At 38.7% G+C, this 14,767-nt stretch overlaps 1 protein-coding gene across 1 annotated transcript in view; it reads right to left on the bottom strand.

Annotated features, from left to right (window-relative positions):
- LOC127645018 (retinal-specific phospholipid-transporting ATPase ABCA4-like) overlaps nucleotides 1-14,767 on the bottom strand; it is a 61,193-nt gene that overhangs the window by 9,705 nt on the left and 36,721 nt on the right. Inside the window, exons 20-32 of the mRNA XM_052128510.1 lie at nucleotides 14,546-14,723; nucleotides 13,938-14,069; nucleotides 12,643-12,782; nucleotides 10,570-10,707; nucleotides 10,190-10,371; nucleotides 6,430-6,529; nucleotides 6,146-6,351; nucleotides 5,740-5,794; nucleotides 5,458-5,541; nucleotides 4,643-4,800; nucleotides 4,254-4,378; nucleotides 3,872-3,970; nucleotides 2,986-3,178 (exon numbers count right to left, since the gene is read on the bottom strand). Coding sequence (XP_051984470.1) covers nucleotides 2,986-3,178; nucleotides 3,872-3,970; nucleotides 4,254-4,378; nucleotides 4,643-4,800; nucleotides 5,458-5,541; nucleotides 5,740-5,794; nucleotides 6,146-6,351; nucleotides 6,430-6,529; nucleotides 10,190-10,371; nucleotides 10,570-10,707; nucleotides 12,643-12,782; nucleotides 13,938-14,069; nucleotides 14,546-14,723 — 1,790 coding nt within the window. The remainder of the gene's footprint in view (nucleotides 1-2,985; nucleotides 3,179-3,871; nucleotides 3,971-4,253; nucleotides 4,379-4,642; nucleotides 4,801-5,457; nucleotides 5,542-5,739; nucleotides 5,795-6,145; nucleotides 6,352-6,429; nucleotides 6,530-10,189; nucleotides 10,372-10,569; nucleotides 10,708-12,642; nucleotides 12,783-13,937; nucleotides 14,070-14,545; nucleotides 14,724-14,767) is intronic.

Genomic DNA, 14,767 nt, shown 5'->3' with positions numbered 1-14,767 from the left:
CAAGTTGTGATCACATGACCAGCCAAATACTACTTGCTTTTTCTTGGTAATTTTCCTGCTATTTGACATTTTAAATTGCAGAATAATTTAATAATGGCTAACTGCGGAGTCACGTGACGCCATGCGAGGATCGGAAGTGTGAACAGCGAGCCCTGCACACTTTGCTAATAGTTTTAATACTTTTTAATGACATAAACCGGAGAGATTCGATACACTCTGGTTCTAGGAGGACAATATGTCAAAGAATTCAAAATTCTCTGGCTCTGGAGACATTAAAAGACACTTACGCACTCGAGCTGGCACCCTAGATCAGACCGCAAACCTGGGAGTCGATTTAGTCGGAGAGGTGCAGGAAATGCGGCGAGAGATGCTGAACATTTCGGCAATGCTGACGAAGGTCATTGCTGACTTGGAGGATCTTGCTGTGATACGTCGATCACTGCCATGGAGGCGAAGTTCACTGATGTGGTTACAAGAGTGGGGGATGTCGAGAAACGGAGAGATTACAAGGAGTCATCGGAGAGGGAATTATCTGCTTATCCACTAGCGACCAAGGTGGATTTGGAGCGTGTCTGGGAGAAACCGGCGGAATAACGTCTGTATCGTTGGAATCCCTGAGGGAGCAGAGGAACAGGATACAGTGAAATTCCTGGATGGGCTTGTTCCGAATCTGCTCGACATAGCAGGCCATAAGCTGGAAATCGAGCAAGCTCATAGAGCAGGGGTGCCCACACTTTTTATGATCTACTTTTAAATGACCAACTCAATAAGATCTACCAACTAAAAAAAACAGTTTCATTCAAAATAAGAAAATGCTTGTTGGGACTACTGCATGTATCTCTACATGGAATTCATCTTCTAATTGATAAAAAAAATATATAATAATGTTCAATGTTGATATCATTCAGTTTTAAAACTAAACCCAAAACACCTACAGCACAATAGATTACAATAGCCAGGGCATTTACCTTATTCTGATGACTTGCACTGAATGGAATCAGACAGTTTTGCCTAATCAGGGCAGTAACATCGAAATTTCGCGCTCTGTTCTCAGAAGTCCTTGGAAGGTGCGTATGCGCAAACCTAGTTGTCATGGCAACTGAATAAACAAAACCTCGCCTGGTCAATATTTACTCGTCAAGTGCAAGTCAGAGAGAAACAAAAAGAAGGAAAGACATTATATTTATTTTTATTAAAATTTAACGAAAGTACATAAAAATTTTGTGCGATCTACCAGCATTGCCTTTGCGATCGACTGGTAGATCGCCGTATTGAGCACCCCTGTCATAGAGTTCCTGCTCGTCCATCTGCAGAGAGATACAGGCCCGATCAATTCTGACAGGGCTCCATCGTTTCTCTGTGGAGAAAGGAGTACCTTCCAGAAGAACAACCATCTCTGCAGCACTCCTCCAATCAGGCTTGTATGGTAGAGTGGCCAGACGGAGGCCACTCCTCAGTAAAAGGCACATGACAGCCTGCCTCGAGTTTGCCAAAAGGCACCTGAAGGACTCTCAGACCATGAGAAACAAAATTCTCTGGTCTAATGAAACAAAGATTGAACTCTTTGACCTGAATGGTAAGCATCATGTCTAGAGGAAACCAGGCACCGCTCATCACCTGGACGATACCATCCCTACAGTGAAGCATGGTGGTTGCAGCATCGTGCTGTGGGAATGTTTTTCAGCGGCAGGAACTGGGAGACTATTCAGGATCGAGGGAAAGATGAATGCAGCAATGTACAGAGACATCCTTGATGAAAACCTGCTCCAGAGCACTCTGGACCTCAGACTGGGGCGAAGGTTCATCTTCCAACAGGACAACGACCCTAAGCACACAGCCAAGCTCACAAAGGAGTGGCTACGGGACAACTCTGTGAATGTCCATGAGTGGCCCAGCCAGAGCCCAGACTTGAACCTGATTGAACATCTCTGGAGAGATCTTAAAAAGGCTGTGCACCAACACTCCCCATCCAACCTGATGGAGCTTGAGAGATCCTGCATAGAAGAAGAATGGGAGAAACTGCCCAAAAATAGGTGTGCCAAGCTTGTAGCATCATACACAAAAAAGACTTGAGGCTATAATTGGTGCCAAAGGTGCTTCAACAAAGTATTGAGCAAAGGCTGTGAATACTTGTGTACATGTGATTTGTTTTTGTTTTTTTCTTTGTTTTTTATTTTTAATAAATTTGCAAAGATTTCAAACAAACCACTTTCACGTTGTCATTATGGGGTATTGTTTGTAGAATTTTGAGGAAAATTATTAATTTCATCCATTTTGGAGTAAGGCTGTAACATAAAAAAATGTGGAAAAAGTGAAGCGCAGTGAATACTTTCCGGATGCACTGTAGATCAGGTGGGGACGAAGCTCTTCTGATAACATTAGGCATTTCATCAATATCATGTGGTCAGTGGCGAATGATCAGACTCTGGTCGCTGCCATCTCACTTCATCCCGAAAAGGCGTTTGATTTGGTAGAATGGGATTATTTTTGTAAGATTTTAGATATGTATGGGTTCGGGAATACTTTTATTTGAGACTACCTCTTTCCCCATTATTGTTCTGCCTTGCCCTGGAACAGCCGTGATAAGAAAGGAGGAGGATTTTCCAGGGGTGATGGTGGGAGGTGTGGCGCACAAGCTTTTGCTTTTACGCAGATGATATTTTATTATTCATCTCCGACCCAACTAGATCTATGCCTAATGCCCGGTAACACCTTTTCAGCCGGGCACCTTCCAGTGGCCCAAACAGGGCATTAAGTATTTGGGTATTTTATTCCCAGCAAATTTGTGTGATTTAGTTGTGTGAGGGAGAAAGGGAATAATGGGGGTTAAATGTTGATTCAGTGAATATATGGTTTGCTTTTCTGTGTCAATTGTGTGAATCAATAAAAAGGGTTAACCAGCAATATCGGTCAGTGCAATATATATGTTGTAAAAATGACTGAGTGCACCTATTAAAAGAGTTCAGTCCTGATTGTCATCCTGACCTGGCGTGGTGGCAGTCCCCCCGCCCCAGCGGGACAGACCGGCAGCATGGTGAGCTTTGTTCCGGTACTGCACTGACAGGAAGGAGAGGGGTTTCTTGCATGCCACTCAGGACTCAGTAAGATGTTATTGATATCAGGAGACACTGGAGGAACTTCCCAATCAGAACTTGTGTTTAAGCAGGCAAAGAGGTTCCTGTGCACACAGATTTGCATATAAAGCTTATATGGTTTAATTGTGGATGACCAACAATAGAGGGTGCAACAGTGATGATGCACTTTTTCAGCTGTCTTGGTTCTGGAAGTTTTTTTACTCATTAACCAATGGGATTTCAAAAAATCCTTTATTAATGGGTTCTCAATGATGAATCAAACCAACCAGCTCCAAGGTGAATAACAACATTGCAAACTCTGATTTGAAGCAAAAAAAAATATATAAAAGACAAAGGTACAAGACTTTGTACTTAATTATTTAATGAAGGAATGAATTACGCACCACATAAGCACTGTAAATGACGCAATTGAATCAGAAATGACAGTATATTATAACTGAGCACTGATTATTAAAACAATATATTTAATGTTTATTGCTAAATATTGAAATATATACAAATAAAGTAGTTTGAGAGTGTATGAAGAGCAAATCAATTACACCATTGGCAATGCATTATGAGATTGGCCTGTCACTGCTCTTTGCAGTAATTTCTGTTTCCATGGTAACCACTTCCCTGATTAATGTTTCTCTCTACAGAATTATGGGTAGTGTATTTCTTCACTAGAATTTGTCAATTATTTTCACTCAGCTCTACAGAGACAATCTTACAATTATTAAAGCATGCTTATAGTGTAGTTCTAAACTATTTCAGTATAAATGTGAAAAAAAACTCACTCTAAGGGCTGATTCGTCATGCAGCGTGTTCCCATGCCAGGTTCACTCAACAACGTCTGTATAAAGTGCTTTATCTTTGGATGTGATGGCTTCTCATTACTGAGATGCAGAAAAACAGTGAGAAATTCAGTCACATTTTCCAGGAAGACGTACTGATTAATTTGTCAGGTTTTGAACATTTGTCTGTATATGAGAACATTTCCCTTACAAAAAATCGAAACTAGACACAAACTTGTCACTCATTACTTTCACGTGCAAATGAGGTTGTGATTTGCCGCAAATGTTTGTCAGAAGTTTGCAGCTCTTAACCAGTATTGGTGAACCTCCGGCAAACCTTTGGCAACAATGGACAATTTCTTTCCATTTTTGAATGGGTTCTCACCTGAAGAAGGTAAACTGTGGTCCATACATCCATGGAGTGAGGGTCAGACTGGGATACTCTCCAAATGGTGGGACAATCAAGGTGAAGAATAAAGCAATAAGGACAAAACTGGCAGGCAAAACAATCTAAAAAATAAAAACATTAAGAAAACATATGCTTATTGTCTATCCTAGTAAATCCTATAGCATAATTTTGAGCTGATTAGGCCCCAGAAATAAACCTTAAAAAAAAAAAAAAAAAAAAATATATATATATATATATATATATATATATATATATATATATATATATATATAATATAGTAATTCTGAATCTGCATTTGTTTTAAGGATTATCAAAAAATACCTTCTGACGATTGCCATATTTAATGTTATTGTAACACTGTCTACCTGTGCAAGGAAATCTTTGTGGCTGCGCATGGCATGGTGAAATCTTTTAGCCAGAAGGGCGTGGAACTGCTTGAGCACCAGGGTAGAGCCTTTAACCTGCCTGGAGGCTCTACCAGCCATGTTGTCGGAGTCTGCTGGGTTCCCCACACCATTAGCATCTGCAAACCAGGGCAGACAAAATGTAATTGGTAACAAAAGTACATGACAGAAATGCTAGACCTGCTGTTAAAACAGTGTGTTTGGGATGCTGGTTTGCTGGTTTGTCCAAACCAGGCCAATTATACACAGACATCTAACTTCATCAGTACAACTATGAAGTCCCATCTACTTCACTAGCTTAACAAGAAACCAGTTTCAACCAGCATGGTTATACTGGTGCACCAAAGACCAGCACCAAAGCAGCATAAACCAACCTGGACCAGCATGGAAATTCATAGTGATCTAAGCAGGTATAGACCTTATTCACGGTAGCGCCATCTTGATTTTTAACGTGAATGACAATGAGGCTAAGAGGGATAGACTTACCATCTCTTCAATAGCACAGTATAACAACGGAACAGTATAAACCTATAAAAAGCTCCATCCAAAATCTATCCCGCACTGCCTTGTTGTCACTCCCATTACAAAGATGGCACTGCTGTGAATAAGGTATCTTTCAAGCACGCTGAAAAGCCACTGCTGACAAGATTTGATTTAAGAAGTTTTAGCTCTACATGAAGCATAGCACCTAATCTTGTTTGATACTTGATAGCGTGACTCTGTTAGCCTCTTAGCATGAGCGCTAAGCAAAGCTGAGCTCTGGAATTGCAATTCACCTTCAGTTCCATCAGCATTATTTGTATCCTCCCTGTCTTTAAAGCAACCATTGCCATTTGTCCTCTTTTGTTGCATCCATTGCTCTGAGGTGTAGGGGGCCACACATTAAAACACAATGTTATAGACTACCGGTTTATGAAAAGTGTATGCAATCATGAATCAAAACAGTTGCAATTAACTTTAAAGACCCTTTAGCATTACCAAACATTCCCTAAAAAGCTTTGACTGAATTCAAGTTTTAGTATTATGGCTGTAGACCTTTAATATATGAGGATACATACCAGGTGTGACAGGTTTGTTGGCTGCCTCTCCATCTGCTGTAACCTTCAAAAAGATCTAGAGATACACAAATACATTCTTCAATCTGTGAGTACAGACTTAAAGCAACTTTATACAGACGATCATATTATATTTATTTATTAATTACAGTTGTATTTGATTTTATGTCCTATTAAGCATGCTGTGCTTTATGCTTGAAAGGTGCTATCCACAGTAAATTTAAATAAGTTATTATTGACTGCGACTAAGTCAGAGATATACTAAAAACATGCATGCTGCTTATATGTAAGACGCAATCCTTAAATCACTAAAACAAACATATAATTTAAGAAATTGCACAGTCCCTGGTCATGAGTGACAGTTTGTAATGGTTGTTAGCATAATTCAGAATAAAAAAAATTGAAAAACCTCCTCTAGTGATGTGTCGGATATGCCAAAACTACTGAGGCCCATGTCACCCAATGTCTCCTCTAGTTCTCTGAAAAGACTGGCATAAGCACGATGTTTAAAACCTTTATTGGGCAGCAGATATGTCATTTCCTGACCAATCATTTCAATTAGCTTTGCCTCGGGTACATGGTGATGAATCAGACTGGTGATGCTCTCAACATTCCCTGTGTAGAGTGATAGGAAAAAACTATTAATTTTGAAGCTGTTATATCAGTATCTGTTTTAGTGTTTTATACACTAACCATCCAGAATCCTCTCAGGATGTATTGTCTGACTCTCTTCTTTATGTTTAGTGCAGGTGGAGCAGGTGCAGGAGCATTCAGATGTGCAGTCACATTCATTCTGCAAGACCATTAAATCAAATCACAGTAAAACACTCACAAAGCACAATCAAAGAACGCTTAAAGAGCCAAAAACATTTTTAAAGAATAATAAAATGGCACTTAGAGAAGAGACAATTATATATTTATTAGCACAGTAAAAACATTATAACATTTTTCATTAGACGGGCATAGTGGAGACTTACAGGGAACTAGAATTGTAATTTTTTTAAAGAAAATGTGAATTGTGCTTACCAGTGCAAAATTATCTGCCACAATGCTAGTGTTGCAGGTGGTTGCCAGGACATTACTATGTGGTTGCTAAGGTGTCTTGGGTGGTTTTTATGGCACATTCACATCATGTCAGAATTACTGTGCTTAAGAGATTCCGACTTGTAATAAGTTATAGTAATAACTCATAATACCAAGTTGGAATCTCTGAATTCTATGAAAACTCTGACTTTACAGTTGTGATGTCATGTAAAAAGAACCAATATGGCAGCTGCCTCAACAGTTGAAGGAATATTCATGGGTGCATTAACACATTGATTAACACAAAAATGATTGTGACTCTTCCCTCCTTTTCTTAAAAAACAATAATACAAATGTCAAGGTTACAGTGAGACACTTACAATTGAAGAGATTGGGGACCATTTTTCGAAGGGTTTAAATGCAGAAATGTGAAGCTTATAATTTTATAAAAACTTTAATTCCTGTGTTAATACTTGTGTATTATTTGAGCTGTAACGTTTTTTAATCTGTCATTTTACAGTTGATTTAGAGTTTTGGGGTCTACAGCTTTAAATGGTCATGGCAACAAAAAAAATTGGATATAACTTTACACAGAAAAGGTTAGTAAGGGATTTTATCACACTAAAATCATGTTAAAACACATATTTTTTACATCTTGTGGCTACACTTTTAAAACAGTGAGTATTTTAACATTTAAATATTGGCTCCATTCACGTCCATTGTAAATCCCTTACTAAACCCAGATTTTTGCAGATTGTTGCTTTTTTAGAAGAAAAGAAGATATGATTGAAAATACATTTTTGTGGTAATCAATATTTTGCCACAAATGCTGTTGATTGAGCTTAACTTTTCTTAAAAGGCATTTCTTTTTTTTATGACATTTTATTATGACATTGTTAACTGGACCGTTTTCTTTGTTCTTAAACATTGTGCAAAGATTTATGGAACTGAATTAATGAATTCATGTAGTGATTATTATTTTCCTGTTATAAATAACAAGTGCAGTTGTTTTTTAGAATTAAATAACTTCCGAGAATGTAAACAGCTCTGAGTAGAATCTCCAGAATTGCCATCACATAATTACAGTAATTCTGACAAGACATGAACGCAGCATAAGCATGTTGTTAAGCAGTAATTACAGTATTGTGGGTGATTGTCAGGATGCTGAAAGGTGGTTGCATACTGGATCACGTCACAGGTGCTCACCTAGTCTCATTGATATTTTTGCCCCTGGATATGGCTCAGGTCCCTGGATATGGCTCTTTCAATGTCATGTCCAATGATGTAGAGTAGTTAACTAAAAGCAGCAAAGCTACTAAATTAGCTAAATTCAATAGTGTGACAGTAGCTCAGCTATTTTGCAATAACTTGCAACAAGCTTTTGCAATTACAAGCTACATTTTCCAACACCCCAAATGCTACATTTGTCATGTTGTATTGCAAATGTTGCAATGGAGCTGAGGGAGTAATCAAACGTGTGCACCTAAACTGTCCTAGCGCTAAGAAAACCAAATCATTTAAGTGAATTGGTTCTTTTGGTTAAAATAAACAATTGAATGAACATTACATTTATATTGCGCTTTTATGACACTATATTCAAAGCGCTTTACACAGTGAACAGGGGACTCTCCTCAACCACCACCAGTGTGCAGCATCCACCTGAATGATGCGACGGCAACCATAGTGCACCAATACACTCACAACACACCACCTCCACTTTTAATTCCGGGAACGCGGAGGAACATAAACAAGCCAGTTATGCCTTTCAGAGCAGCCAAACGCCAGTAAGCCAAACTCTAGAAGTGTGTGGCAGGGAGTTAGTATCATCACAGTCTTCAAAGGGAATAAAAACTCCACTGTGAACACAGCTGCATCTCTCCCAGATGAGCTAAAAACTTTTTATGCTCATTTCGATGGAAATAACACCGCCCTCGCGGAGAGAGCTCTCGCAGCCGAAACTATAGAGGCTAGTTCAATCTCCGTCTCTGTAGCGGATGTAAACCGATCCTTCCGAAGGGTGAATATCCATAAAGCCGCGGGTCCAGACGGCATTCCGGGCCACATCATCAGAGCGTGCGCGAACCAACTGGCTGGTGTATTTTCGCTCTCCTTGTCTGTGGTCCCCACATGCTTCAAAACGTCCACCATTGTGCCTGTACCAACGCAATCAAAAATCACTTGTTTAAATGACTGGCATCCTGTTACTTTGACCCCCATCATCAGTAAATGCTTTGAGAGACTAATCAGAGATTACATCTGCTTTGTGCTGCCCACTTCACTGGACTCACTGCAGTTTGCATACCACAACAACCGCTCCACTGATTATACCATTGTATCTACAATACACACTGCTCTCTCCCACCTGGAAAAAAGGAACACATATGTGAGAATGCTGTTTGTAGACCACAGCTCAGCATTCAACACCATAGTGCCCTCCAAGCTTGATGAGAAACTCCAGGCTTAAACAGCTCACTGTGCAGCTGGACACTGGGCTTCCTGTCATGTAGATGCCAGGTGGTTAGAATGGGCAGCAACATCTCATCACTGACCCTCAACACTGGAGCCCCGCAGGGCTGTGTTCTCAGCCCACTCCTGTATTCCCCGTACACACATGACGGTGTGGCAACAGCTCCAATGCCATCAAGTTTGCTGATGATACAACGGTGGTAGGTCTGATCACTGACAATGATGAAACAGCCTACAGAGAGGAGGTGCACACTCTGACACACTGGTGTCAGGAGCACAACCTCTCCCTTAACATCAGTAAGACAAAGGATCTTGTGGTGGACTTCAGTAGAAAAGACAGAGAACACAGCCCCATCACCATCAATGGAGCACCAGAGAGTCAGAAGCTTCAAGTTCCTCAGTGTCAACATTACTGAGGAATTCACATGGTCTGTCCACACTGAGGCCGTTGTGAAGAAGTCTCACTAGCGCCTCTTCTTCCAGAGACGGATGAGGAAGTTTGGAATGAACCAACACATCCTCACACGGTTCTACACCAGCACTGTAGAGAGCATCCTGACTGGCTGCATCTTTTTATTTTGTGTATAATGTGTTGTGTAACAGATGTGTAAACTGTGCTATGTGTCAATCAGATGTTGTAATTGTCATACTGCGATGTTGCTTGGAACCACACCCATGGCTTTCCCCCACTGTTGCACTTCTGTATATGGTTGAGTGACAATAAAGGAATTTGATTTGATTATAGGAATAGTTCACCTAAAAATGACATGTCATATGTATTCATTTTCAGGTTGTTCCAAACCTTTATACCTCTTTCTTCCATTAAACACAAAAGGAGATGTTAAGCAGAATGTTAGCCTCAGTCATCCATTAATTGCATTGAGGTTAATAAATGACTGGTGAAATGGTGAACTATATCTTTTCATTTACAACATGCCCACCTGTCACAAAAGTCTCATCTCACCTCCTTCTTACGCTGGTCTTTCATACGACGCACCAGTGTGAGGTAGAAGCCCACTCCAAAGCAGTTTTTTAGGAAGAGAGGAGAGCCACTGCAGTGTAGTTTACCTTTAGAGATGATGGCCACTCTGTCACTTAGCAGGTCTGCCTCATCCATGTGATGAGTGGACAAAATTACTGTGCGTTCTGGATAAAAATAAAAGTGTATGAGAGACAAAGAAAGAGTGAGGGAAAGAGATATTGATATAGACATTTAAATTAGGAATACAGTTCATCAGTTTTGCATCTTATTTCATTAGTAACTGTTCTCTGTAAAGTCATTAGCTTTGGTTGTCTTTTTTTAACCCTGCCACATTTATTTATTTGGCCAGAAGGTGGCAGTACCTGTGCGGTACTTGAGCAGCAGGTCCCAAATGGAGCGCCTGGAGTAGGGGTCCACTCCTGAAGTCGGCTCATCCAAGATCACCACCTTAGAACCACCCACAAAAGCCATAGCAACCGACAGCTTCCTCTGCATACCCCCTGTAAAACAGCAAGTCAATTTGCTAAAATCAAAATTATGCACTGTGAATACAGTCTTGTTCTTTTCATTTTAGCATGTGGCTTTTGATAATCTATGTGATTTGTGTGTCATATTTAAAGTCTTCTGAAGGAATGAGTTCCCCTATCGGTCAAACATTTTGAAACACTTTCTCATTCTATATATATATATATATATATATATATATATATATATATGTGTGTGTGTACAGTATCTCACAAAAGTGAGTAAAACCCTCACATTTTTGTAAATATTTGATTATATCTTTTCATGGTACAACACTGAATCAATGACACTTTGCTACAATGTAAAGTAGTGAGTGTACAGCTTGTATAACAGTATACATTTGCTGTCCCCTCAAAATAACTCAACACACAGCCATTCATTTCTAAACCGCTGGCAACAAAAGTGAGTACACCCCAAAGTGAAAATGTTAAATTGGGCCCAAAGTGTCAATATTTTGTGTGGCCACTGTTAATTTCCAGCACTGCTTTAACCCTCTTGGGCATGGAGTTCACCAGAGCTTCACAGGTTGCCACTAGGTCTCTAACATCCACCAGCTCCGTGATGTCGTCATGGAGGAGTGGAAGAGGACTATAATTTGTGGCTGTGTGTTGAGTTATTTTGAGGGGACAGCAAATTTACACTGTTATACAAGCTGTACACTTACTACTTTACATTGTAGCAAAGTGTCATTTCTTCAGTGTTGTCACATGAAAAGATATAATCAAATATTTACAAAAATGTGAGGGGTGTACTCACTTTTGTGAGATACTGTACATATATTTTTTTTTCTTCCACGTTTTAAAATAACATTAAAGTCATCAAAACTATGGAATAACATAAATGGAACTATGGGAATTATGTTGTGACTAAACAAAATCCCAAATAAATCAAAACTGTGTTATATTTTAGCATCTTAAAAGTAGTCACCCTTTGCCTAGAATTTGCAGACATGTACACTGGATATTTTCTTTATTATTTGGTCCAAGTCATCAATTTCAAAAACTTTTTTTTATTATTATTAAATGTTAGTTTTATAATGAAATAAATTATTATGGTGGCACAATTATATTTTTGTCTATAAAACGAATTTCAAACATTTAAGCATACGCCTTCAGATCAAAAGATTTTTAAGATCATGAGAAACATTTCAGTCAAGTGTTTCAAAACTTTTGAACAGAAATGTATATATTCTGAAATCATAATTAATAAACGATGGAAACACGTCAATAACATCAAACCTTATTAAGTTCTTGTGTTATGAAATTTAGTCACAAGATGTGCAAGAAGCAATGAGGTTGACGTTATTGACTGTTTTCATGTTATGTTATTGAGTTTAATAAAGATTTTATGTGGTTTAAAAGTGAACAATTACTTAAATAATCAGTGTGTTCATCATACAAAGTGACTGTATGCCCTCTGAAGACTTGGATTGTGATGCACATGTTGTATGGACTACTTTTATTACACTTTTTCCTGTTTTTAAAGCTTTAAATTGAGTAACTATGGACTGCTATTGTACAGAATTCAGCACTACAACATTCTTTAAAATATCTCCTTTTGTGTTCCTCAGAAGAAAGTAATATGAGTTTGGAGGACATGAGGGTGAGTTAATAATGACAAGAATTTTCATTTTTGGGTCACTTATCCCTTTAACAAATGCAAACAAAATTAATTTTAGTGAATTATGTTGTAAGAATGATCATTATTTGCAACTGACAGCATATTACCAAAGCCAAAAGGGCAGCATTTCAGTGTTAACCTCCAGAGAAGATTCATTTTATCCCTCACCCAAATCAACAACAGATAAGATGCCTACAGTAGCGATCCTGAGCAAATAAACTCTAAGATCCCTTAATATAAAGAGTAAATATAAAATAATTTACTCTTCTCACATTTGCATTCAGACCCACCTGAGAGGTTCTGTGCTTCCTCATCTCTTTTCTGAGGCAATCCCAGGTCCTCCAGCATGTCCTCGACTTCCTGCTTGGCCTCCTTGTGTTCTCGACCTTTCAGCAGAGAGTAGAAGAGAATGTGCTCCTCTACTGTCAGACTGAGAGGGGGATGGATTCATAAATCAGAGCAAGTATGGACAACACACATATATAATCAAAATTAACTCAAACAAATACAACCTTAAACTGCTTTATAAGGTAGCATCCTAAATGAAATTGGAACCTCGTAAGTGACTGATTTGGAATGCTGTACATGGGCAGTTCTTTGCATCATATAAATAGTGCACCTCAATTCAGTGCACTGTTCAACAAAAAAATAATAGGTTGCCATTAGCATGTTGCAAAGCTAATGACAAGATATGACAATATGAGTATAATAGCCAACATTTCAGTTTTTAATTAATTATGAGTATAATTGACACATCTCTCGATTTGACCGCCATCTTGGATAGACTGCCTTCTCTGTAAAGGATACATGCGATACTGCCTTAGAATTTTATCAAAAGAAGGTATATCATAAGGTAACTTTAAGGGATAGTTCAGAAATGTATATTTTAAGAAGAATATTTCAGCTCGGAAGGTTCTCTGACACTTATTCGCAAAGTGAATAAGTGCCAAAATATATAAGCTCCAGAATCCACATAAAGGGAGCATAGGTAATCCATATGACTCAAGTGGTTAAATCAATATCTTCAGGCACAATATGATAGGTGTGGGTGAGAAACAGTTAATGTTTCAAGTCATTTTTTATCAGAAATTCTCCTCACTGCCCAGTAGGGGGTGATATGCACGAATTATGTAAAAAAAAGAAGAATGTGAAAGTGGAGATTGACTGAGCAGGAAGGAGAATTTATAGTTAAAAAAAAAGACTTAAATATTAATCTGTTTATCACCCATACCTATCACATAGCTTCAGAAGATGTGGATTTAACCACCAGAGTCGCTCTGGAGTACTTTTATGTTGCCTGTTGTCAACATTTGGCACCCATTCACTTGCATTGTATGGATCCACAGAGCTGAGATATTCTTCTAAAAAATGTTGGTTATGTTTGTCATCCACATCTTGAATGGCATGAGGGTGAGTAAATGATGAGAGAATTAGCATTTTTGGGTGAACTATCTCCCTTTATTCATGCTATACTTTTAGCAACTGCCTTCATTTTGGAAATGTGTCGTTGACTATAATTCTGTCTAAGGTAGACCGCTTACTAGGTTTACGCTATTATGAACATGTTTAAAGAAAGAGCACTCACTGGTTGAAGAGGATGTTGTACTGTGGGCACATGCCCAATGATTGTCTTATGGTATCCATTTCTGTACGAATGTCTCTCCCATATATGTAAGCAGTTCCAGAGGTGGGCGGAAACAAGCCGGTCAATATAGACCTACAACAGTACATATGATGTGACATGAAAAATGCATCCAACATGTAACAAACTAGATGGAATTTACATTTAATTATTACATGGATTTTTGGAACACTTGATTCTGATTGGTCAGTCGCAGCATTCTGCTGTCATGTTTTTTGTTTTGTTTTTTTGTATAATGACCACTAATCTGTATACTTGTGTGTCGTCCCTATCAACTGATTTCCCACATAGCTGTGCTAGTTTTTTGTCTCTCGTTTCACTCTGCAAGTAATATCAACAACATTTTTCATGACATCTTATTTATTTATTTGGTAAGCACCCACGTAAAAAGCAGGATAATATACAGTCGGGATAATGTACACATAAAACCCTTTGCGTCTGGGTCCTAATCACCCTTGCATGTTGTTTTTGTAATAATTACCGACTGTTAGAACATTATCCCTTACATACTGTATAATTAAAAATAAATGCTAAGAAAATGTAGGACGCACAAGGTGGTGGTCTTCCCTGCCCCGTTGTGACCCAGGAAAGAAGTGATCTGTCCCTCACAGAAGTTGATGTTGAGACAGTCTACTGCAGGCCTTGAATATCTAGAATAGACTTTCACCAAGTCCTGCACTGACACACCTATTTGCAGGCTCTCTGGCTCTGGTTCAAAGAATGGATTCCCTGCAGGAAAAAGATACATAAGGACACTAAATCAGTCAAAATCG

This window comes from Xyrauchen texanus, chromosome 6, assembly GCF_025860055.1.
Source record: "Xyrauchen texanus isolate HMW12.3.18 chromosome 6, RBS_HiC_50CHRs, whole genome shotgun sequence".
Taxonomy (NCBI): domain Eukaryota; kingdom Metazoa; phylum Chordata; class Actinopteri; order Cypriniformes; family Catostomidae; genus Xyrauchen; species Xyrauchen texanus.
Note: the sequence above shows the minus strand (reverse complement) of the source record. Positions and strands in the feature narration are given on the sequence as shown.